The sequence below is a fragment of the Sapajus apella genome, unplaced genomic scaffold (assembly GCF_009761245.1).
Source record: "Sapajus apella isolate SASKATOON/1434 unplaced genomic scaffold, GSC_monkey_1.0 scaffold6, whole genome shotgun sequence".
In the NCBI taxonomy this organism is placed as follows: Eukaryota; Metazoa; Chordata; class Mammalia; order Primates; family Cebidae; genus Sapajus; species Sapajus apella.
In genome coordinates this window covers 22231977-22257712 of record NW_022436946.1, presented here as the reverse complement: position 1 = coordinate 22257712, position 25736 = coordinate 22231977, and the positions used below count along the sequence as shown (strand labels likewise).

General features: G+C 35.6%; 1 protein-coding gene across 5 annotated transcripts in view; it reads right to left on the bottom strand.

Annotated features, from left to right (window-relative positions):
- Positions 1-25736, bottom strand: part of THEMIS (thymocyte selection associated) — a 223582-nt gene that overhangs the window by 107495 nt on the left and 90351 nt on the right. For 4 of the 5 annotated variants that reach the window (XR_004267806.1, XR_004267805.1, XM_032274831.1 and 1 more), the window contains one exon: positions 9375-10423. Coding sequence is in view for 3 of the 5 variants with exons in the window: in XM_032274831.1 (XP_032130722.1) it covers positions 9375-10423 (1049 nt within the window). In the remaining 2 variants the exon portion in view is untranslated. Of the gene's footprint in view, positions 1-4117; positions 8163-9374; positions 10424-25736 lie in introns of those variants that run through there. The other variant, XM_032274833.1, reaches the window with a different exon arrangement.

Below are 25736 nucleotides of genomic sequence, written 5' to 3'. Positions count from 1 at the left end.
CATGCAATCTGGATGTAGAACTAGAACTATGTAACTGCAGTAAAAGAAAAATTTTCTAAATTTTTCTTTGCTTATTATGAAAGTGTTCATTATTCTGTGCTCCTGAACACATTAACCCTTTATTAATCTTCTCCTGTTGTACATCCCTATCTACCTTAATGAAGAGAAGACTTTGTATTCTCTCTGGATCTTATATTATCACCTACTCCATATGGTATTCAAATTAATAGTCCTGGCTCTACTGCTATTCTTAATTCTACTTCCTGAAGCTCATTTCAGCTAAATCCTGAATTGTTACTAAAGAGTTTTGCAATGCCAAAGTTCATCAGCCATATTGTAATGTCTCTTAGAGAGTTCAAGAAATTCTTAACTTTCTTCTCATCACTGGATCAGGAAAGAAAAGTCCTAAGCATGATAAGCCTACATTTATAAGAATAGCATGTCAGTAGGAAGTCTCTTTCCTTACCTGATCACTTCCCCTGACCTTTAATCTCTTCCAGAGGTACAGCTGAAAACTGTAACTGCTGCAGAACAGACATAATGATACAGTTAGGATCTCCCAGGAGTTGAACTCTCCTTAAAAAATGACATTTACACACATTTAAGCAGATTTTAACAGAAAAATAAGATACCATTTCTGGTTGCCTTCCTTAATGAATCCATATACATGAATAATTCTACTGACAGCCATTTTATATGCATAAAATAAGAAATTTGTGAGTGTGGATAGGAATTTTAAAGGTAGGCATAGATAGACAAGAGACCGAAGACTTAGCACAAAGGCACTTGAAAATTAAGAGTTAAGGAAGACTGGAGAAGAGCCACCAAAAAGGAAGAGAGAAAAATACAACCACTGCAATATAAAGAAACCAGGAAGGCATAATATTCCAGAACGCTAAGAAAGGATTTTAAAGAGCTGGTAGTGTTCAACTGTGCCATATACTACCTAGTATTCAAATAATATGAGGACTGAGGATTGACCATAAAATCCGGCAACCTGAGAATCATTGGTAACCATGACACACCTCATATACCCCTCAGCCTAAATTACCGTATCTGCAAAATAGAGATAATCACAGCGTCCATCTCATGGAATAATGTGGAAGATTAAATAAGAGATTAATACATGTAAGCACCTGGTATAGTGCCAGTTTAGTAATGAACAGCTGGTGTTTTTATTACAGAAGATTGAGTCAGTCTGGATCACAGACCTTTGGATATTTTATTGTTGAACACAGGATGTCTGACAACCTTGTGAGAATTTGGTTGGAGCAGAGTCTAGTATGAATGGAAAATACAGAAAGGATTTTAGCTCAGGAGAAAAGCTGAAATCAGAACGAATGAAGAGAACAATAGCTTGGATAGGGTAGTTCTCAGCCTTGGATAACAATTGAGAGAACTCATCTTACATGATGTTGTGTTCTATCTTATTTCACAACTGGTAATTGCACACTTTTAAGACATTAATTACAATTCTTAAAAGCATTTGATAACAACAACAAACTTTTATTAAGGAAAAATGTTAGGTAAAGTTTAGTGATCTGAATGAGCATAATGTCACAAGTCAGAATAATGTTTGTATCTTTTCAATTACACTAAAAGAACAAATATTTATTCCTTTTATATATTGTTTGACTTCATAATTTTACAATCAGCCCTTTTCAATTTTGTGTGTGCCTTCATAAATAGCAGATTTATTATACATTTCTTGTGGTCTTTAATGTACAAATTGATTCTTGTTTGGCTGATTTTGTAGTCAACAGCCTTCTGATTATATAGAATTCATCTTATTTTGTTCTCTTCTCATCAGATCTAAAATTGTCTCTGTAATTGGCTCATGGTAAATATCTCAAATGAGAGCATTTGAGATATTTTAGCTTCTTACTAAGAGGCTAATCTTATTAGAAGCGTATCTTAATTAAGTATTGCTTAGAAAGTTTCTAAGACATCATGATCATATTGAAGTTAGATTCTGGACGAAGTATATGAAAAAGTTTAGGACTGTAAAGGTCTGCTGAGAGTTTTTCCTTAACGCATGCATGAACCTTTTCTTTGTGAGTTTTTAGAGATTTATGCACCCTCTGGTCTCTTAAATTTAAAGTTCATTTTCACTTTCTACTCTCTTCTATTTCTAAGAAAAATCTTTTTCTTCTTATTTCAAAATTTGGAAGAAAAATACTGATTTTAGGAAGCCTATTTTTAGGCATTCTTTCATAGCCATCTTGTGCTTATTTTCTATCCTAATATTTATCTAGCAAAATTTGGTTTTGGAAGCAAAGCATAAATATGTCTATTGATGTAGGTCTGATATCAACGAAAATATCACCAAAGATTAAAAGTAATGGTTAGCTTGCAAGAAACTGGGGTGTTGTAGCAAAACTTATTTGCTCAAATATATAACTTATGTCTTATCAATTTATTTTTAGGCAAGGTTTTTATTCTAAAATGAACTCACAACTGACAAATATAGAAATGGAAAATTCAGATAAACCTGTTTCAAAACTGCATAGCCAACTGGAACTTATCTCTTCTACTTTTCTTCAATTGCTCTTTTGACTTTTTTTTTATTAAAAAGAAAAAATTGAAGGTAATAAGCTCAAAGAACAGGAACATAAATATCTAGTGAGCCTGCACACAACTTAGTGATTACAGGAACTAAAATTTCTATAGAGATTATAGGAAGTTGGCAATTCAAATGCCCTCACTTTATACATACTGTGTATTGAACTGATCATTTTTCTGTTATTGCCACCATTTCAAACAGGAATTTCCATGTAGTGGACATTTCAGTAAATGAAAACTATTACAATTTTCTTACAGGCCAAAAATATAATGCAAAGTAATTTAGTCTAAATTTTGCTCAAGCCTTTTGCCAATCTACTGAGAAAATAAATAAATTTTATAAATTCACATTTTTTTCTGCCAAAAAAGTAATACTCAGTAACACTGAAAATATGTCATCACATATCTGGTGGTGTTTTTTGTTCTTGACACGATGGATAAGGAGTGGGGACACAGTGTTAACTAATGTTTTTCATCATCGCCCCAATGTGAGAACATTCTCAGTTGTTCTAAAGTTCAAAGAGGACCAAAATTTTAGTTAATTTAAGTATTTCCATTTGGAAGTGTACTACAATCATGCCAGTATGAAAACCACATTTTTTAGCCATAAATTATCTGGAGAAAATTAGTATTTTATTATTAGCATGATGACTTGTTCATTGTTTCTTGAAATTTCCCTGGAATCAGGTGATATTTGTGAATATTTTAGTTTAACCAATTCTTTTTCATTTAAAACTCAATAATATCAATCCAGCTATCCAGACAGAAGTAACAACATAGTACATGCCATGCCTAGAGCAAAACTATAATTCAGATCATACCTCTCTCACTCCAGAAGCATAAAATGCTTATAAATATTCCACACATGCCATCGGGCACAGATTTGTACTTTCGAGATTTCAGCTATAACTCGTTTGGCTAACTTTCAACCCAGCACTTCCTTTATTCATACTTTGCCTTCTTCTCCCATCTTTTTCACTTCCTTAGTTGTCTGTCTCACTTCCTTAGTTCCCATGCATTTACTAGACAGCAGACCTCAGGCAACTCAAAAACCATGATTTATTAATCTGCATGTGTCTTGCCTTAAGGAAAGCTCAAACAGCCATTTTTTAAAAATGCTAAAATTGGCCGGGCACAGTGGTTCACCCCTATAATGCCAGCACTTTGAAAGGGTGAGGTGTGTGGATCATCAGGTCAAGAGTTCAAGACCAGCCTGGCCAAGATGGTGAAACCCCATCTTTACTAAAAAATACAAAAATAAGCCAGTCATGGTGGCGGGTGTCTGTAATCCTACCTACTCCAGAGGCTGAGGCATAGAACTGCTTGAACCCGGGAGATGGAGGTTGCAGTGAGCCGAGATTGCACCACTGCACTCCAGCCTGGGTGACTGAGTGAGACTCCGTCTCACAAAAGAAAAAAAAATGCTAACATTTTATCTCATAGTCAAAATTTGTCTATTTTCTAAAAGATGTTCAAAAGTTCCCTTTATTTTTCTTATTTTCAGATTCAAAAACCCAATATTTAACTATGTCCATATCCCACCTTCATTGTGTTGGGTCTTTGAAAAACTCTGTAACAATAATCTTCCCCAATTCAGAGGGAAATAAGAATCACAGCTCCTATGTTACATGAAAAGGACCTACCATGAGTAGAAAGATGTGTGTTCAGAAGTTCAGAGTTAGCTACAAATTCAAGCACTCTTAATGTATTTATACTACATCAGGTTAATGAAAACAAAGACAAGTCACATCGTTTGTGACAAAACCCTATTGATAACAAACAAGTGGATATAAGACTACTCTCTAATGATCTAGATTTAGCCAAGGAATGTGGATTTCTCTAGCACATTTCAGCCACTGTAACTGTGACACCAGATCAGAAGTGACAATTTAGCACCAGCAGCAGCTGCTGAAGTGTTCTCTCTGCACTTCCCAGAAACCATTGCTTTCCTTCTGCCTTTTTCAGCCTTCATTCTAATTCTGGTGCAGGATTTTTTTTTTCTGCTCATTTCACAGTGCCTTGCCATTACTGCCTCCCTTGCTCTTTGCCTTAATGTCTCCTATGGGTGTTCTTGTCCAACAGAAATCTAGAAATTCAGGCAGCAAAGTGGACACTTGGGCATTAAATGGTCAAACAGAGTTAGTGAAATACAAGATTTCTGGTCCCAGCTGCAGTCTCTGAAGACATGGAATATCTCATCTTTCAACCAAAGGTTTGCTTTTCTGCCTGGTTATAGGCCCTTTCATCAGAATACAGAAGTTGCATTTCTCCTGTGTGGCACTCAGAAGTCATAGCTATATATATCCACGACAGGCAAAAACCCCAGTGAGGATATGTTCTTCCAAACTACCTGAAACCACTTCTGACATAGAAACCAATCTTCAAGGAAGGAGAATCTACCAGACATTTCTGTTTAGAACACAATTTCAGGCTCAGATTCATTTATTTAGTCACTTTATAATATTGTTTCCATCAGATTAAATATTCAGATGCACAGATTCTAAAGACATTCTTTCTGCATTATGTCATCTACCTAAAGGAAATTTTGAGGAGTCCCGTGGCCTATTCCCACCCCTTTGTTAGATTTCATAAATATTCTCACAAAGAGTTAACTATCACATTTAAAGAACAACTAAAATATTTCATGTAAAACCTCATAGGTCTTGAAGTAGGCTGTAATCCTGTTGGTAACCATCCCCCCACTCTTGGCCTTTGCAAACTGAAATTATAATTCTATAGTTTCTACAGAAATCTATGTTTTTCTTTTTAGATATTGATAAAGCTGGAGAACAATTGCCAGTCTTATCTTGGAAAACAATTCTTTCTGTTTCTCCAAATTCCTGTAACCTGTCTTCATGTATTCTTAATTTCCAAACTTTTTAGATGAGCTAGTAGTGTTCATGTCCAACAGCATATATCTGCTATAGGTTAATTTGGCTAATGCAGAGTGAATTTTAGATTCTTACTTAGACTGCCCATACATCTGTCTGTTACTTAACAATGCAAGAAATGATTTAGTAAAGTTAATGATCCATTGGGAAGGCAAAAGTAAATTCAAATAATGAAGCATCTAGGACTCTTCTCTGTGCATATAAAACAGCATTTTAATGAGCTAAATGAGTTTGAATATTTAAACTCTGAATAATGCTTACCATTTGTTATCCAAACTTAAAGCAATATTCCATATATAATCCATAATCTGAGAGGCTTGTTTTCAGTGGCTGCTTCCTACCTACAAAGTATAAAAAATGTTCTTCAAATGCACATGATAGAAGAGGCTATGTTATAAATATCAGAAGAAACATAAAAGGAATATATGAAAGAATGACTTTGTGAGAATGAGAAATAGTTGCAAGACTTTTTGGAGTAGATTATGTAGGAACTGAAAGAACTTCTGTTTAAGTTCTATAAACAATGTACTAAGCAGATTCCTGCCTTCATGGTGAAAAATGATTGCTGAAAATAAGGAGGTCAGTGGGTCTAAATACAGGTAAATTATAGCATCTGTTGACATTTTAAAGTGATTTCAGAGAAAATATAATGCTTTTTCACATTAGAATTAAAGGAACTATTCATAAACAAAGAATTGTAAACTCTTCTCAACTGTCTGATAAATTCTCAACCAAAGCAGAGATTCCCTGACAGAATCACTGACATAATTTCCTATCTTCCACTATAAACATTTTGGGGACAAGGAACCTGTTCCACATATTACACAAAATTTGTCCTCCCTTTAACTTTCACCCAGTGTTGAAGATGTAATGGTATATAAGTCTATACTCTACCACAAAGCAACCATTTGTATGTATAAAATAATTAATATCATCTAGTATCAAGTCTTCCAATTTTAGAGTATCACTCAATGTCTTCAACAATTTTTCAAATGAAAATGGCACCAGAACCACTTAACATCTTTAATAGCTCTTGACAAACTCCAGTTAATAGTCTCTAGAGTGGACTCAGAATTGAACACCAAGAATCCATGTGGGATCTGACCAGTAAAAAAAAAAAAACAGGAATTATTAAGTATCTGGAATACTACTGGAATTCCAGTAGAGTGAATTTCTCTCCTAATAAAACACTTAAACCATTTTTATGTGATGGTCTAGCAAAAAGCAATTTTTAAATTTTTAACCTTTTCTTCCTATGAGTACTTTCTGTGTGGTCTAGTATTTTTTCTTTTTCCTTTCTTCCTGATGGTAGCAGACAAATATTATTTGTATCTCCATATCTTTACATCCTGCAATTCTATATCTCTAGATACTAGAGGCAAACATGCCTCATTCTTCTCCCAACTGCTATAGTTTAAATGTTTTATTCCCTCCAAAATCCATAAGCTGGGAACTTAACACCGTTGGAAGGTGGGTTCTAATGAGATGTGCTTATGTTATGTGGGCAGAGCCATCATTGATGGATTAATGCTACTACGAAAAGGGCTTGTGAAAAGTTTTCCCCCACTTCTGCTATGTGACAACACAGCATTCCTTCTCTCCAGTGAATGGAACAATAAGAGGCCATCCTGGAATCAAAGACGGAGCCTGCTGGCATTTTGATCTTGGACTTTCCAGCCTCCAGAACTGTAAAAGAATAAATTTCTGTTCTTTATGAATTACTCAGTCTGTGGTATTATGTTATAATAGCACAAACAGATACCCTACAATCATGCCTCTAGTTGGAGTAAGCAATAAATTGGTCGAGTCGGGAGATGAGCATTAATCCAGTCAAGGTCCTTTCTTTTTAAATTTTGAGTCAAAGAGATTATCTTCTTCTGTAGGGATGAAACTATGCGATGTGAAATATAGGAACTCCTAGCAGTAGCCTGGGGAAAAAAAAACCCTAAGAAAGATAGCCTGGGAGAAGAAAGCCAATACGTAATCCTGGTTCCAATTATTCCTGAAGCTTAGCTGGACCCTTAGGTTCTCCATGGATGCATGAGCTAATAAACTCATTTAAAGCAAAAAACAAAAACAAGCAAACAAAAAAAACCAACCAAACAAAAAAACAACAAAATACCTTTCCAGCAAAACAAGTAGTGACTTGCATATAGATTTTACTGTCTACAGTTTTTATTTATTCCTCTTTCTCAATTTGATGTCCTATATTAGCTTTCTATTATTACTGTAATAAATTATGATCAACTTAGTGGCTTAAATAATACAACTTTATTATTTTACAGTCCTATAGATTAGTAGCTAGCATAGGTCCCACTAGCTAAAACCAAAGTGCTGTCAGGTACACTCCTTTCTGGAGACTCTGGGAAAGAATATGATTCCTCATCTTACAGAGGCTTCTAGAGGCCATCTGTGTTCTTTAGTTTACGAATCCCTTCCTCCAGATTTAAATGCAGCAATGTTGGATCTCTGACCGTTCTTATGTAGTTACATGTCCCTCCAATCCTCGTCTTATCTGAAAAGGTTTTTGTAAGGACTCTTATTAAATTGGACCTACCTGGATAATCTAAAATAATCTCCTTATCTTGATGTCCTTAATTTTAAGCACATGTGCAAAGTCTCCCTTGCCACGAAATGTAACATATTCATAGGTTCTGGGAATTTAGGCACATACATATTTGAGTGAGGGTGGAATCATTCTGTCTACCACTAAAAAACAAAAAAGGCATTTCATTTCTCATTATTCAGTTCAGTAATAAAAATGTTAAACAGGAGAAGTCAAAGATATGCTTCACAATAATAGCAACATGTTAATCAACACTATTTGGAAACCATTGTATTATATCAAAAAACTCTTTCAAAACAGTTTTTCTGGGGAGAAAATTTCTGCTGGTTTTATCTTTTTATGAAGATGCTTTTGGAGATCTTTACTGGATTTCCCCAGCTACAATCAGAATGCAATCTCTGAGATGTAGAAATAAAAGTATTTCCATATCCACATACTTGAAGCCTAAGGCTGCTATTATTCCTGAGCATAGAGAGTAAACACAGCATCTCTTTGTTTTACTAATTGCTTTGTTTCTCTAAGCTGCAAGTACAACATCTGCCAGACCAGAATGCACTCCTTCCACACACCACAGAACCACGGCTGGATAAACGACCTACACATCATGGTGTAAGGGCAGGCACTTTGCAGGCAGCCGGAAGGCAGTTTTCAAGAGGCAAGGACCACAAATGGAAATGAAGCTGAATCACCCTCCAGAATCTTTAAAGTGGTTATGGAGTTGTTGATTCTGTAATGATTTCATACTGTCTGCAGTTTTATTGATTTTGTTTTTCAATAGAACTGTTAAAGATTACAATTCTAAGATAAGCAGAATGTGGGCAGATGCTCACATTCTCACACACAGTTCTGCCAAGATATTTTTACATCTTTCTGCACATAAAACAAAATGAAGACATGTGCTATAGATGCACGCTACCAGTAACCCCCCCACCCCCACTGTCACCATCCCCAGAAGAAGGGAGTTTACTGTATGGTAATTTCCTGGATGAGGTATTAAATTTTACTTAGAAAAAAAATTAACAGCACTTCTAAAATAAAAGAGATTTGCTTCAAAGGCACTTCATAAAATATTCTTAATTACCAAAAACCATTGAAAAGGCAATTTCGGTCATCATATCCAAATGTCATCTCTGCTATTTCCAATTCAATATTAAACTTCATGCCACATCAAAATATAAAATGCTGCAACAGCTTACATACTGTTGATGTTAATTCATCTACTGCATATCAGAATAGCTCATTGCAAATATGGCATGAAAGAAAGAAAAGTAAGCAAAACACACTCAGAAAAGACTTGAAACACATTGCCTCAAGGAAAACACTCCAGAGGAAAGACTGCAAAACCATAGCCTTACCTTGGGAGACTTGAGCAGGTCCGCCGTCCTTTCTTCTGTTAAGGTTAGCAGGGTTAACTTTGTTTCCTCTACTGAGGGGTGTTTGGGAGGGCGAGGTGGGGGGTGTGAGGCTGAGCTTTCATATCTCCGCATCATGTAATATTGCTCTTCAGTGATCTCTTCTACCAGAGTCCTGACTAGAAATGGTTCTGTATCCCTAGAGAAATTACTAACTAACTGAACAGTCATATTCAAGCGGCCCACAGGAATTTCCCAGCACTCCGCAGGGTTGGCAAAGTCACTGATGAGTAGGTAAGAGTCTGTGATGTCCTCCTCCAACTGCAGTCCTGGTGTAGCAGCCAGCACGTCCTCTTCAATGGAAAGATCCCTGACAGATACCTTCACATTGAAGGGCAAGCGGAACTGCTTACAGAGCTCAGAAATTGGGTACTGTTTCTTATCATGAATCACCTCTACAAAACCTCCTTCCATGTACAAAGGGAGCAGCACTGCCTCATAGGATTTTTTGAGAATTTTTTCACAGGCCAGAACATTCACCACTTTTTTAATTCCCTCACAGAGGACTTCAGCCGTCTCTGAGTGATGCACCAGAAACTGGTCCCCAACAGATACAGATGACAGCTTGTCATGAGGGGAATGAAAGGCTTTGGTGGCCACCACATGAAGAGGCTCCTTTTCACTCTTAGCGATCTCTAGGTCATAGGCCGTTGGAAACTCCCTTGGTCGCCGCTTGAACTTGCCTTTATAGCTAGTGGGGATCAAGAAGTGTCTTTTTGGAAAATTGCTTCTAATTTCAGAAGCTAAGATTCTTGATGCCTGGTATTTTTTGTGGATCACAATGGTTTTCCCAGGCTGTAAAATGCTTTGGGGCAGGTGGTTTCCTTGAGGTGCTTCTATGACTTCAGTCACTATGGGGAACTCTTTACTGGTCATTTCAAAAAGATCTTGTGTTGATAACAGCTGAAGAAACCAGTTGGCATCATAAGAATCAGTAATGTCTTTGACTTCGACATCTAGGCTGGGGAGGATGCGGACTACATCCTTTCGAACTGAAAAGAAAAAAAAATCACTATGATATTTTTGTACTTCAAACTGTTTGCTGCAAGATACTCTCCTGGTGCCATAAATTTCTTTTTCAATATAAAGAACTCAGATGATCATAATATATTGTTTCTTATGTGTGATTTTCATTTTTTTCAAATTTTAAGATGAAAGAGATTGAATAGAAAACCAATACCCCTAAGTCCATACTCAGTTTAAGAAATGACAGTAGCCAATACCTTGGAGCTCTAGGGAACCTCCTCAAAATCACATCCTCACTTCTACTGATGCACAATCACTCTCTTGATTCTAGTGTAAAATATTCCTGTGTTTATATGCATACTTTTATCATTTGTAACATACATGAACATAGATATGTGTGTGAATATGTATGTAAATATGTTCATAAATTTTATATGAAGGTTTATAAATTATTAGGTCATTTTAAGTCATGCCCTTGAGGTCTAGACTTTATTTATCAAATTATCATAGAAGAAAGTTTTGACGAAAAACATATATTCTTTATACCAAATCATACCCTGTGAGATGAAACAATACTGCAAAATCATGATACAAGCTAGTTGAGATTAATATATGAAAATAAATTCGAAGATGCAATATTTTTCCAAGGTCAAAGTTATTCCTCCACTGGTGTTATATTGTACCTGCCTACAAAAGGAGTGGTGTAGAATGGGTCACAATCAGAGGAGCCATTCCGGAGCCCTAGGTATGCTGGAGGGTACTCACCAATGTATTCATTGCCTTATGCATCACTGGGGTTAATGGACATCTGTATTTTTTCCAAGCACCCACTGTCTCATGAGTCTTTCTTTGAGACTACAGAGACACTGAAAATATTTTCCTGCATTTACTTATCTGTTCCTCATATACTACCCAATATAGTATCATTATAAATGGTCCTGAATTAATAAACTTATGTATTAGCCAGGCACTGTGTCTCATGCTTATAATCCCAGCATTTTGGCAGGCTGAGGTGGGAGAATTCCTTGAGCCCACGAGTTCGAGACTAGCCTGGGCAAGATAGTGAACTCTGTCTTTGTACAAAAAAATAGTAAAAAATTAGCTGAGCCTGGTGGTATGTCCCAGCTACTCAAGAGACTGAGGTGGGAGGATCGCTTGATCCTGAGAAGCAAAGGCTGCAGAGAGACATGATCACACCCACTGCATTTCAGCCTAGGTGACAGACTGAGACCCTCTCTCAAAAAATAAAAATAATAAATAAATAATAAAGTTATGTGTTAATATTAACAAGGTATTATAATAGTCTATATTTTCTTGATAATTTACTGACATAAGTTTTATAGCATTTTCATGACCTGGCATTGATTTGCAATATCTCCAGCCACCCTTCTGTCATTTTTTCTTCTCTTCATGCTTTTAAAAATGAACAATATGGAAGACTTAGAAGATAAAATATCTTCTTATAAAATATTACATATATTGTTACTTTTAATATTATTAACCATTTATGCAGAATCAAAAAACCCTATGATTTACATAATATTACTTGTATATCTAGTGTAATTATAGATTTTCTGAAGATGCAGCATGAAAAAAAGTATTATTTTCTTGTAAAGAAAAAAATCAGTGGTTGCCTATAAGCTGAGGGTCTGTAAAATCACAAAGAATTTTTTAATTTTTAGGAAAAAGAGAAATGGCTGAAAGAACACTTCTTACATTAATAAGTTATTTCATAAAGTTTAGCATATACTAACTTTTGACATTGTTCCTACTGGCTTCCCTGAACCTCAAGATAAGTTTAGAAACTAAAATCCTCATTATTTGAATCAAAATGAGCTAGGTTTAAGAATTCTAGCCGGGCACGGTGGCTCACGCCTGTAATCCCAGCACTTTGGGAGGCCTAGGCGGGTGGATCACGAGGTCAAGAGATCGAGACCATCCTGGGTGAAACCCCGTCTCTACTAAAACTACAAAAAATCAGCTGGGCATGGTGGCGCGTGCCTGTAATCCCAGTTACTCAGGAGGCTGAGGCAAGAGAAATGCCTGAACCCAGGAGGCGGAGGTTGCGGTGAGCCGAGATCGCGCCATTGCACTCCAGCCTGGGTGACAAGAGCGAAACTCCGTCTCAAAAAAAAAAAAAAAAAAGAATTCTAGAGCTAGCTCTAGATAGGCTCATTCCTCAAGTCTAGGGAATAGCTAGAGATTGGTAGAATAGATCCCATCAAGAACTTCCTGAGAACTCAGAATTGATCCACCAGAACATTAGAGTTTCAACACAAGCCAGATCCCAATCTTTCTTTGTACACGGTGAGTGCAGTGGGCTAGGAAGAGCTTTAACGCATTGGAGGACTTTGCTGCTGCTGGAGGAAGCATACAAGCTATGCTATCTAAACTCCTAAAGTTTTATATTCAATTACTGACCTATCTTCAATACTTCTGTGCCTAAATTACTGAAATAATGCTAGCCTATCTTATTTTACTTAAGATATCAGTAGCATTTGACAAAGTAGATTAGACTTCCTCTTCTTTGATACATTTTTCTCACTTATTTTCCTCTTATCTCACTTGTGATTCTTCTCGGTTTTGCTGGTTTCTTCTCCCTAAACACCACCCACCCCTCACACACACCTTTTAGGGTGTCTTGGTTCTCTTTTTCCCTCTCTACGCTCACGCCTACACTGATCTTAAGTGGTCTCATGTCTTTAAATATCATCTCTATGCTGATGACTACCCAAAGTATAGCTCCGGCCAAATCATTTTCCTGAATGCTGTATGTCTGCTTCAGATCTCCACTTGGACATCTAATAGATGTCTCAAAATTAACGTGCCTAAACCGAAATCTAATATTCCCCCAAAATCTAAGCTATATACTGTCTTCCCAGTCTCAGCTTTTGGAAACTCTTTTCTTTTTTTTCAATCCATAAATCTCAGAGACAGCCTTAGCATTTCTCTTTTTGGTAACTCTTTTTTACAACAGGATGGTCCTGATGTAAGAAATCTCTTACATCAGATGTAAGAGATTTCTTACATCAGGACCATCCTGGTCTCAGCCACGTTATCACTTGTCTGGCCTGTTGCAGTGGCTTTCTAAACAGTATTATTGCAGCCAAATCTGAATAGGGAAGACAAGTATTATTTTCAGATGCTAAATAAATTATGTCTGTCTTCTGTTTATAAGCCTACAGTGTCAGTCCTTTCACTTAGTATAAAAGCCAAAGACCTTACCTGGCCCCTGGCACCACCTGGACCCCATCTGCTACTCCTGTCTCACTCTAACTCTCCACTGTCTCCCAGACCTCCTCATTGTCAGTCAGATCTTTGCATAGCCTATTTCCTCTGCCTGTTACATTCTCCGGCCAGACATGTTCACAGCCAACTCCTCTTCTTCTTCAAGTCTGCTTATATCATCTTGGCAATGAGACCTACTCTAGATGCTCTATTTAAAATTGCAAGCTTCTCTTCTGTTTGCCCTTTTCTGTTTCTCTATTTCATGTCACCCTTCACCTTCTATCATCCATATAACTTGCTTATTTATATTATGATCATTGTCTATTGTTTCCCTAAACTCAAACATATGCCTTCCCAGAGACAGAAGTCTTTCATTGTTTTCTTCATCAGTATATCCCAATGTCTAGAACAGTGCCTGGCACATATTGGATACTCAATAAATGAATTAATGAATAAAAAATAATTGCCAGAACAAAGTCCATGAGTGAGTATTAAAGGAAGCAATTCGGTAAACAAATTCTATATAAAATTTTATTGGAGAAAAAAATGTTTTCAATGTTAAAATTTCTGCTACTATTCATAGCAAGTATTGCATATTTAAGACATGTCTCTTAAGGTTGCAGTTTAACTTAATCAATGGCTGTTCAATGCAATAAATACTTGTATTGTTTAATTTCTATAACATAATAGAGGTACTAAGGTATAAATATATGAACAAAGTAAAATATATTTCATCTAAACTTTTTTAGTAAAAAGAAATTAGGCAAAATTGTGACATTTATGCCTAAAGAGAAGATTCAATATAGGGAAATAGCATGTATGGTGAAAATCAACAACTCTTCTTAGATTCACCAGAGAATTGAGGTCACAGGGCAAACCACCACCCCAGAAACTAAACAGGTAGGTGAATACAAACAGTCATAGCTCACTAGGAGCAAAAACCACTGCTGGAGGCAGCACCTGGAAGAACACAGGGGTACCTGGGGACTAAGGGTGGGTTCATTTAAGAGATAGAACTCCCAGGGTGGCAGGAGCATGTTGAAGAGGATCTCCCAACTTTTCTGAGTTTCAGTTTCAGGGGCCCATCCAGGGTGAAAACTTGTGCTTCTGGCAGGGTAAGAGAAAAAGCAACCATTCTGAAATATACCCAGAACACTCTATTCTCCTTAAAAAATGCCTGTCCTCAAGGAAAACTATTTTAGCACAGCCTAACCAACTTGTGTTTTACCAGAGCCTAAATGTGATGGGGAAAGAGAATTACCCAGCCAAGCCACATCTACTATTCTAAGTAGGGAAAAGGTAATACCCAACTCCAACCTCCTCTGTACTTCCACATAAAGGAAGGGGAATACCCAACTCAAGCCTCCACCAGCCATTCTGTCTCTTCCAAAGGGGACAAAAATGCTGAGAAACACTTCTGAAGGTCACAGTCTAGAGACACAGGCTCACTAAAAAACTGAAACCTAATCACAACATTATAGAAATCTCCCCTCAATACCATAGGACCACATCGACAGTGCTCCTGTATAAAAACAAGAAATTACAATTCAAAGAATGGCATTTAATACAGTACCTAAGAAGAAGCCTCTGGAGACTAAAGTCAACAGGGCAGACAAAAACAAGAGGACTACATGAAAATGTAGCCGCTGACACCTACTATTATAGTAAACTATAAACACAGCCTCATTTCCATAAAGATAAACACAAAATATCACATTAAAAACTATTTATCACAGTTTCTTTTACCTGAGACATTATGTCTCGCTTTCAAAAAAAAATTACGACCTATAGTATGTGGCAAAAAAGCACACTCTGAAGAGACAAATCAAGCATCAAAGCCAGATTCAGATATAGCACATATTTAGGAATTATCAGACCAGGAACTTAAAACATAATTAATCATGCTAAGGAGTAAAATGGAAAAAGGGGACAACGTGCAGGGAAAGATGGGTGATGTAAGCAGAGAGAAGGAAACTCTAGGGGAAAATCAAAAGGCAATGATAGAAATTAAAAACAGAGAAACAGTCTTTGGTGGGTTTCTCCTTATACTGGACACTGCTGAGGAAAGAATCAACGAGCTTGAAGATATGTCAGTTAAAAACTTCCCAAACTGAAAATAAAAATATAAAAAAAAATAATACCCAAGAAATGTGAGACAATTGCAAAAGAGAGAGTGTATATGTCCTGGATATACCAGAAGGAGGATACAGTGGGCATGGCACAGAAGATATATTTGCAGTAATAAGACTGATAATTTTCTAAAATTAATGAAGCTTCAAAACATTAAGCAAAATAAATATTTTAAAAATCTGCACTTAAGAGTATCGTATTCAAACTTCATCAAATCAAAGACAAAGCAAAAATTGAACCAGAAGGGAAAAAACACCTTACCTATAGAGGAAAAAGGATGAGATTTACAATGGACATTCTTTGGAAACCATGCAAGCAAGAAGAGAATGGAGTGACAAATTTAAAGTGTTGGAAAAAACCCAACAACCTAGAATTGTGTATTCAGTGAAATCATCCTTCAAAAGTAAAGGAGAAATAAAGACTTACTTATATGAATAACAGTTGAGGAAATCTGTCACCAGTAGACCTGCCTTACAAGAAATATTTTTTAAAAATTCTTCAGAGAAAAGAAAAATGATAAAGGTAGGAAACTCAGATGCACACACGGAAGGAAGAGTGTTGGAGAAGAAATAAATGAAGGCAAAATAAAGCATTTTCCTTTTCTTATTGTTAACTGAAAACAGCCTGTTAAAAATGATAATTGTGGCAATATTTTGGATGATTATAGCTCACAGATAAGTGAAATGAATGACAGTAGTGTTTTAAGAGACAGGAGGGAGGAATTTGGAATACTTTCTTATAAGATAACTGCAGTACTCATGAAGTTGTTAGTGATATTTGAAAGTGACATATATTAGTTGTAAATATATGTATTACAAACTCTAAGGAAACAACTAAAAATGTTTTTTACAGTATAATTGATATGCTAAGAGAAAAGAGAAAGTCGAATCATTTAAAAGCCTCAATTAAAACTACAGTAGGCAGAAAAGGGGGAAAATAGCACGTTTAATTTGAGGATGAGGATAAAGACGTTTTATGAAAGGCATGGCCAGAACACGAGACTTTCAGAATGAAAAGTATTTGCAGGCCAAGAAAGAATAGAAGAGAGTAAAATCCAGATGGCAAGGGCACCGTAATCAATGATAAGAAGGGAAATCGGTAATTAACAAAAAGTCCAGCATCTCAGGATGTTAAATTAGAGCATAGGGACTGGACAGGAGACTCACTGAGAGAAACACTATGAAAATGAATTGACAGTTTGAATGCTAGGATGAGGAATATGTAAGTACTTCAGGAGGAAATCCAAAATATTTTGGATTAAGAAAGACCAAATTACAATCAGGAAATTGGTAGATTAATCTCATAACTCAATGGGAGGAGGAATTGAAATCAGGGAGTCTACCTTTCTTTCTCTACTAAGTGCCATGAAGCCCATAGATATCCAATTTACTGGCAACTAAATCTGCCTCATCACTTTTGCGTCAACTTTGAATTTTTCATATTATTCTCTCATGTCTGTTAATACATTAAAATAAACCTTTTTTGTTTCTTCTTTACTATTCTCTTGATTTTTGTATATGTTTTAAGTTTTCCATAGTCAAAAGTTCAAATAAAAGCTCATTATTTGCTTAAGGTTACCTAGAATTTGGCAATAACATCCTCAAGTTTTTAAACTGAAATAGATTTCATTAATTTTTACGGCACATATTATATCTAAGAATCTTTCCTAGAGAAAGATAAAGACACCGACGCTTATAGTGCTGTTTTTCTTACAAAACAAAGAGTTGCAGGCTTTTATAGAAATATTTTAAAACATAGGAGAGGAAAAACAAAATATTTTATAGATTTATAAAAGTTTTACATTACTATTGCTTTTGTTGTGGTATATATAGCTCTAATTGTGTGTGTGTGTGTGTGTGTGTGTGTGTGTGTGTGTGTGTGTGTGTGTGTGTGTATGTGTGTGTGTGACATTCTTTAAGCAAGCCTTTGTTATTTTACAATTGGGAAAATGTAATTTACTCTTCATAAAAGGACTAAAGAGTACAAGCTAAATTAGAAAATGTCACTTTCCAAAAAAGTTTTCTTTGATTCCAAAATGATAAAGAGATAAGAAGGCAACACCCGAGAGCATGAGAACGAGAGACATTCCTGGAGGTTTTTATGACAGGTTTTTCAGTTCCAAACTACGCCAAAGTAAAAACATTATGTACTTATCAAACTTCAGTTTAGACTTCCCAGAATTTCTTTCTGAGTGAACATGAATTTTCCTTGCTGGATATGTTTTCTTGTTATCCAAAGGGAGCTCCTGTGAAAAACAATTTTCATTCCATTTTTTCTGAAAGGCTAACAGGTTACCTCTTTATGTTGCTAAATTGTTTCACTAAGTTATTTCGGGGAAAGTCCCTTCACAGGGTGAGTGCTAATTATAATGTGGTGTCTTTCTGTATTTCCTACTGCAACAATCCTCTTAACTAAGTTTGAATTTGAGGAACTCCACTAAAAATTGTCTTTGAAGAAAAATAAAAAATTGCCTTTAAGCTTGGTTGGTAATGGGCAACATATGATTCCCTGGATACTTAATATTCAATTCTAGAATACTCTTGGTTTCAACTGACTACGTAAGGACCAGTCCTTTGTGACTGGACATAAATTAGTACAGGGTTGGAAATCTGCTGAGGCACTCTTATTCAAGACTTGAAGACAATATGATTTTTTCTACATATTTTTCTCCAAATCAATTTTATAAATTCTAGATCTACAATTTCTCCCAACTTCTAGTTCCTCCATATTATTTAATAATATTAATCTGTATATTTGTTAGACATTTTTACTATTTAATCTTTGTCATTTACTTTCTAAGACTACAGTTGTTTTTCTCAAAGGTACTTTGTGAACTTCATCTTCATCTCTTACCTACTCAATGAATTGTTTAGTTTCATATTTGCATTGCATTATAATCTTTGTTATTCGATTAACTAATACTTTCTGAGCTCTGCCTTATTATTGACTTTTAAATTAAAATTTGTTTTACAGCTCATTCATTCGATCTCAGTTTTCTTTATGGATATTCTGTGAATTAACTTTTTTAATTTATTCAACTTCATTTCAACTTAGGAGAAGCTATACTGTGAATTTCTATTTTTTTTGCTGGTTCTCTTCTGGTTTATCTGTTGTCCATATTTCTAAACAAAGAGTGCCTTTTGAATGACTCTGTAGCTTTTGTATTAGAAAAATATCATCATAACCCTCACTGAGAAATCAAGAGTTATTTAAAATGAATATACTTGCATTTGATATTGGTTTATTCGTAACACTACTCTGTCTTTTACATTTTAATTTAGTTTATAAAACCTAAGAATAGAGAATAAACACCTTTTAGATAACATAATTTCCATTAATGTTTTTAAGGATTAGTTTTATATATCAAGTTGGTTAGCCTATATTACTTGGTTATTTAATCAAACACTAACCTAGGTGATGATGCTATAAATGTATTTCATACTTGTAGTTGTCATCTGCAATCAGTTGACTTTAAGTAACAGATGTTACCCTCCATGAGATAGATGGTCTTCAGCTAATCAGTTGGAAGTCTTAAGAGCAAAAACTGAGGTTTCCCAGAGAAAAGGAAATTCTGCCTCAAGACTGCAGCATTAACCCATGCCTGAGTTTTGACCCTGTATAGCCTGTCCTACAGATTTAGATCTTATAAACTCCCATACTTGCATGAGCCAATTCCTTAAAATAAACAAATAACACTGTGTATATTAATGTACAATTAGGTATATTAGCACACATATATATTCTGTTTATGGAAAATCCTAATAAGACATTAATAGTTGGTCATGTAAAAATAAATACATACATCATGAAAAATAGGTACCTTCCTCTGCTTGCTGTATGATATTTCTATTAACAGTAAGACTGCACCTTAAAGGAGCAAAATGAAACAGGAGCTGACTAGAGCATCCACTGGTACTAAATATCATGTTGTCATTGTATTTTCATGGATGCATTATGAAAAGAATCACTAACAAAAATTGAACCTATATGAATATAAATGATATAAACTTTGGTACCATGAAGTTTATATTTTCCTGGGCTATTGAACTCATAAATATGTCATCATAATAAATCAAATCTGGATATGGTGAGTGAGAAAACCCCCATGTTACCTAACAAGGAGCTTTGTACTGTGAAACATAAATATACATGCATAAACAATGTGTTTGTTGCTTTATTTGTTCTTTCATATACTTGACTTATTGAATGCTTACAGAGCATTTACTCTATCTCAGGCATTGAGAAGCTACAAATATATAAGAAATTAATTGTGATTCTTTTTTCTTTTTTTTTTAATTGCATTTTAGGTTTGGGGGTACATGTGAAGAACATGCAAGATTGTTGCATAGGTACACACATGGCAGTGTGATTTGCTGCCTTCCTCCCCTTCACCTATATCTGGCATTTCTCCCCATGCTATCTCTCCCCACCTCTGCACCTCCCCGTCCCTCCCCCATTTCCCCCCAACAGACACCAGTGTGTAGTGCTCCCCTCCCTGTGTCCCTGTGTTCTCATTGTTCAACACCCGCCTATGAGTGAGAACTAATTGTGATGTTTTTATAAATTATAAAAGTTATGTTTTACTAAATATATTAAATTTATAAATTATACTTATTATTTAGCAGGCTTAGCAACCAGTCCTTGGAGAAATTATAATAGAGAAAAAGGAGAAATTTTTTTAAAAAGGTTCAATGATTCTAAAAGGTATCTGCAATCCTTAATCTAAATGAAGACAGAAATCAGAGAGAAGAATGATAAATGACTTGGCAGAATAGAAAAAGGAATGCCTATGTGCCTGAGAAGGCAAAATCCGAAGAAAAGTGAACCACTGTTGTCCCGTAAGATCTCCAAAGGCAAAAGTTGGAGACCTAAGGCCCCTGGAAAGCAAAGGGAAGCCAGGGTGCTAAAAATACAGGGATTATTCAAACATCTGAAAAATGGTTAAGCCCAGGTCTCCACTCTAATCTAGGGAAGATGGGTGACCACCCCTTCCACCTCTCTCTCTGCAGGAAACAGTATATACAGGACCTCAGAACCCTGGAAACCAGACACAGGTTAGCAGGAGGGAAGCATAGGATTGAAAGTAAAGGAGTTAATTCTAAATCTTAAGTGGGAATGGTGAGATCTTCAGTTCCTTCCCCATTTAGCTTCAATAGCCTCATAACCCCCAGAAGACACCACAAAGATTCTTCTCAGGTGAAACTGAACTCAAAAAGGAAAGACTCACAAAACCTAAATTTGATGACCACTCCAGTGAAAAGGCTGGCATGATAATATCTAAAATTCATGAACACAGGGCTTATATAGAAATAGTGAAGGCACTTGTAAATTTTTGTTTAAAGTGACCCTGTATATATGAACATATGACAAATAATCACAAAGTATTTGATAAAAACATTTAACACTAAATAATAAACCACAACTTTTAAAAAAGGAGCCCAAAAGGAGGGAGATAAAATGTGAACTACCGAAAACTTAAAAAAAAACTATCTAAAATATTCTCAGTGAGATAAGATGTTCTATTTTAAAAGCAAGAATGGTGTAAAATATGTAAAATGATGGAAGAAATAACTCTTGGGAATTAAAAGTATAACTGAAATTAAAAATTCATTAAAACATTTGGAAATGTAGTTAAGAAAATTTCCCTGGAGATAAACAAAAGACAAAAAGACAGAAAATAGAAAAGAAGAGAAGCCCTAGAAGATGAGTACGGGAATTTCAATATGAGATGCGAAATTAAAGACAGAGAGAAGACAAAATATAATTGAGCAGATATTATCAGAGAAATTATTCCAGACATGAAGAACCTAAATATTCAGATTGAAAACTGTCATCACAGTGAAAGAACAGATCCGCCACAAGTCACATTATTGTGAAACTTCAGAATATTTTGTATACTATCTCCAAGGCGATACTGGATGGGAGAAAATAAGGGAGTAAAGTTTTCAAAATTCTGAGGAGAATTTATTTTCAATCTAGAATTCTGTAAGTAGCCAAACTATCAGTCTTATATGTGTATAGAATATTTTTTTAAACATGTAGGCTCTCTAAGTACTTGCTAGTCCATGCATCGTTTTCAGGAAGCAAGTGAAGGCTGGCTTCCATCAAAATGAAGGAAGTCAAGACAGAGGGAATTAGTTATTTGATTCCAGAAATAGCTAGTCAACACAGACACAAGTACAAGTGACAGGGAACCACCAGGATGATTTTTAAATGAAATTCCCAGGACAGCACCTATGCAGTCGGTCTCAAGAATAAGCAATTCCAACTGGAACATGACAATGAAGAGTTACAAAGGAATGCCTTCAGGAAAATAAATTAATAGAAAAGGTAGCCTTCCTGACAGTTTGGGCTCTGTGGAAAATTACACTGAGTGGCCTTTCTTTATGGAGTTGTTGAAGAATGTTCTTAAGACTTAGGATAAGACTGAAGAAAATCAAACAAAGAAAATGATAAGGTCATCATCACAGAAAAACATTTATGCAGAAATGGAATTATACTCATTATAAACCACTTGGTTAAGCAGTGAATTGTTAGAATAATGAAAATATTAATGCTTAGCTATAACTTACAATATACTGAGAGAATAGGGAAGGAAAAGTAGGAATGTAAGGGAATTAAGTCTTCATTGTCTTATGTGAAAGTCAATAGTTACTATCTTAAAGTTGATGACTTGAAAAGAGCAATATTCCTTTATTATTTAGAAATGTACCAGAAAGTAGGGGAAAAATATTTAAAGGCATTACCTCAAAAGAGCAGTATATTAGGAGAATTCGGCCCTCGTGTCAAGGCATAAAAGTTTGCTGATAACGTTGTTATAATTCTTTTTACTATTTGACTGTTTGGACTTTGATAAATATTGAAATTATTTTTAAAAATTAAATGAAAGAAAGAGGAAGTCTCAGAATTCTAAAGACCAAAGTGTTATTTTTCTGCTATTCATGTATCACTGATTATACAATATGCAGATACAACCTTTCTGATACCACTTTTCATTTGTGTGATTTCATTCCTCTGCTTATGAAATGAATTAATATTTTCTATATCTGGGCTAAAATCATACCCCCAAAAGTTGAAAGGCATTAAGGTTTTTTTCATAAAAGAAAGGGAGTTATACAACTCTGAAATTTCACTTAGGGAAGAACTAATTGTCAATCTACATGTCAAAGCATGCCACATTTTAAAAGTTTTAATGGTCAAAACCTCTCTTTTTCAGAGGCAAATTAAATAGCTCACTCAATTTTCTTCATTTGCAAATATTATGTATTCCATTTACTATGCTATTGAATTTTATCTTCCTAAGAAAGGCACAATACACATTATGAAGTGACATATATAAGACTAGTAGTTCAAGTTTGCACTGTTATGTATATCTATTTTCCAAAGAGGGATATTTTTTTCTAAATCGTTACATATGTGGTAAGGGTTAGGAGGCTTCAGGCCTATAACAGAGGTTTTGGCCAAGTTTCCAGACACAAATACTTTATTTAAACACTTTCTGTTACTTTTATTTTTTATGAAGCCCAAATTTTCATATTAATAATTAAAAACTGTTAATGTGATATTGTGCTGGCCTAGGGCCAGAACCAGAGCAAAACTATTTTATAAAATGCAAAACTGTTTTTAGATAAGTTGAAATGGCTGCCCCATTCTCCTTACAATAACTACTGTCCTTGGCCTCTGTGAATAGAACTGCCAGTTTGTTCCTCAAAACTATGTAAAGCTGCTTACCTTTTCTTATCAGTAACTGCTAAAATCTGTGACTTCTATCACCACCCAGACGATGTGTAAACAAATGTATATCCTGACTTCTGTAAACCACTGAGGTAACAAACGGAATGACAAAAGTCCCCATCCCTTGGAATGTCCGGGGACCCCCGCCCTCATCTCTGCCCAGGAGGTAATTTACAGAATCCACTAGCCCTTGGAATGTCTGAAGCCTTTTCATCCCCATCCCCGCCCCTCACCCCCACTCCCAAGGTGGTTTTTCGGGTATAAAAAATCGTGGCACCCTCCTGTTGCCACCACAGGTTGGAGAGACGTGAGTCCTCTGTGGTCGCCGGCATAATAAATGACCCTACAATCTGGCATACTTTTGTCTTGTGATAACTTTCTACGCTCCAGTCAAATACAACATTAATAGGAGCAGAATATCTTATATTCTCTCTTATCTCTATTTATTTGTTATATCCTCTTTCCAGCAGATCAATATTTCATGGCACCCTATAGTTCTCAGTATTTTTCATCTTGCTCTTTCCCCTAAGATTTCTATAAAACTTCCTATTCCCTGCCCAGACCTACTCTTTTTCTTGTCACTTGGGAAAGGAAGCACTCTAGCCAAGAATTTGACCTGTGCCTGACATTCAAGGCCTGTAGAAAGCAATTTAGTAATGTTTCTTGACGTCAAGGCAAATTTGAATCTTCAGTGTAAGAAACAATCATGTAAAACAAAACCATGATGGATTCAAAACATGGTCTATATTTCATATTTGGGGAAAAAATGCCTACAACAATAAATTTTTTTTTAATTAGGTATATGTGATAGACACCCATCCTCTATTTCCAGGGAATATTCTTCAGTGAATACACATGCAAGCCAGTTCCATGCAATATCTGTTCCGAAATTGCTATACAATAGGAACTAATGTTTAAAATAATCCCTATGAAATTATAATTAAAATTGAAATTTAATTTAAATAGCATTAAAGAATGGGAATTGGACTAAAACTGAAAAAGGGAGGGCTGAAAGAGCACTTCTTACATTAATAAGTTGTTTTATAAAGTTTAGCATACATTAACTTTTGATTTTGTTCCTGCTGACTTCCCTGAACCTCAAGGTAAGTTTAGAAACTAAAATCCACGTTGTTTGAAACAAAATGAGCTAGGTTTAAGAACACTAGACCTAGCTTTAGATAGGCTCGTGCCATTCCTCAAGTCTAGGGAACAGCTAGAGTTTGGTAGAACAGATCCCATCAAGGTCTTCCAGAGAACTCAGAATTGATCCACCAGAAGATTAGAGTTTCAATGCAAGCCAGATCCCAATCTTTCTTTGTACCTGGTGGGTGCTGTGGGCTAGGAATAGCTTTAATGCATTGGAGGACTTTATTGCTGCTGGAGAAAGCTTACAGGGCATGCTAGGTTAACCCTTAATTTTTTTGTATGCAATTATTGACCCATCTTCAATACTTCTGTGCCTAAATCCACTGACATAATGCTAGCCTATCTTATTTTACTTAAGATCTCAGCAGCATTTGACCAAGTATATTAGACTCCCTCCTAAAACTAAAACATTTTGTAAAGGGTACTATTTCAAACAAGAGCTTTCTTCTGGGTCTTGGTTAACATAAATTCACAGATAAGTCCTACCTAAACAAATATGCTAACCTCCCCTGATTTTCTGATGGTTACATTCAATAAACTGCACTTCTATCCAGTAGATCAAGCCAGAAGACTGGGAACCAGTTTGGCCTCTTTCCCCTTCCAATAGACCTTCACATTTTGCTCATTGTAATTCTTAAATACCCATAAAGCCCAATTATGACTTTCTGTCTTTCCCACTGATGTCTCTATTGTACAAATCTATACCCTGGCACCCAACTGGCCTCACTACTCTCCTCTGTTCTGGTCTCTTCCTTTTAAAGCCTTTTACTGATTTGCCTTTATGACAAACTTTAGCCTCTTAGCATATATTTTAAGACCCTCCATGAATGATTTCACTCACCACTGCATATAGTCATATTAGTTTCAACCTGCCCTCTCCATTTTTTTCCTCACATCAGCTACATTAGCGCTCCCATCTCTTGTTCACCTGCTTCCCCCATACTGCTCCTACTTTCTCCAATCTTGTCCCCTTCTTCTTGGCCTGATTACCTCCTATGCTTCATCTGAGTATTCCTCTAAATGCCATTTCCTCAGAGAAGCCTTTCTTGCTTCTTAATTTAATTAATTAATTAATTAATTTATTTATTTATTTATTTATTT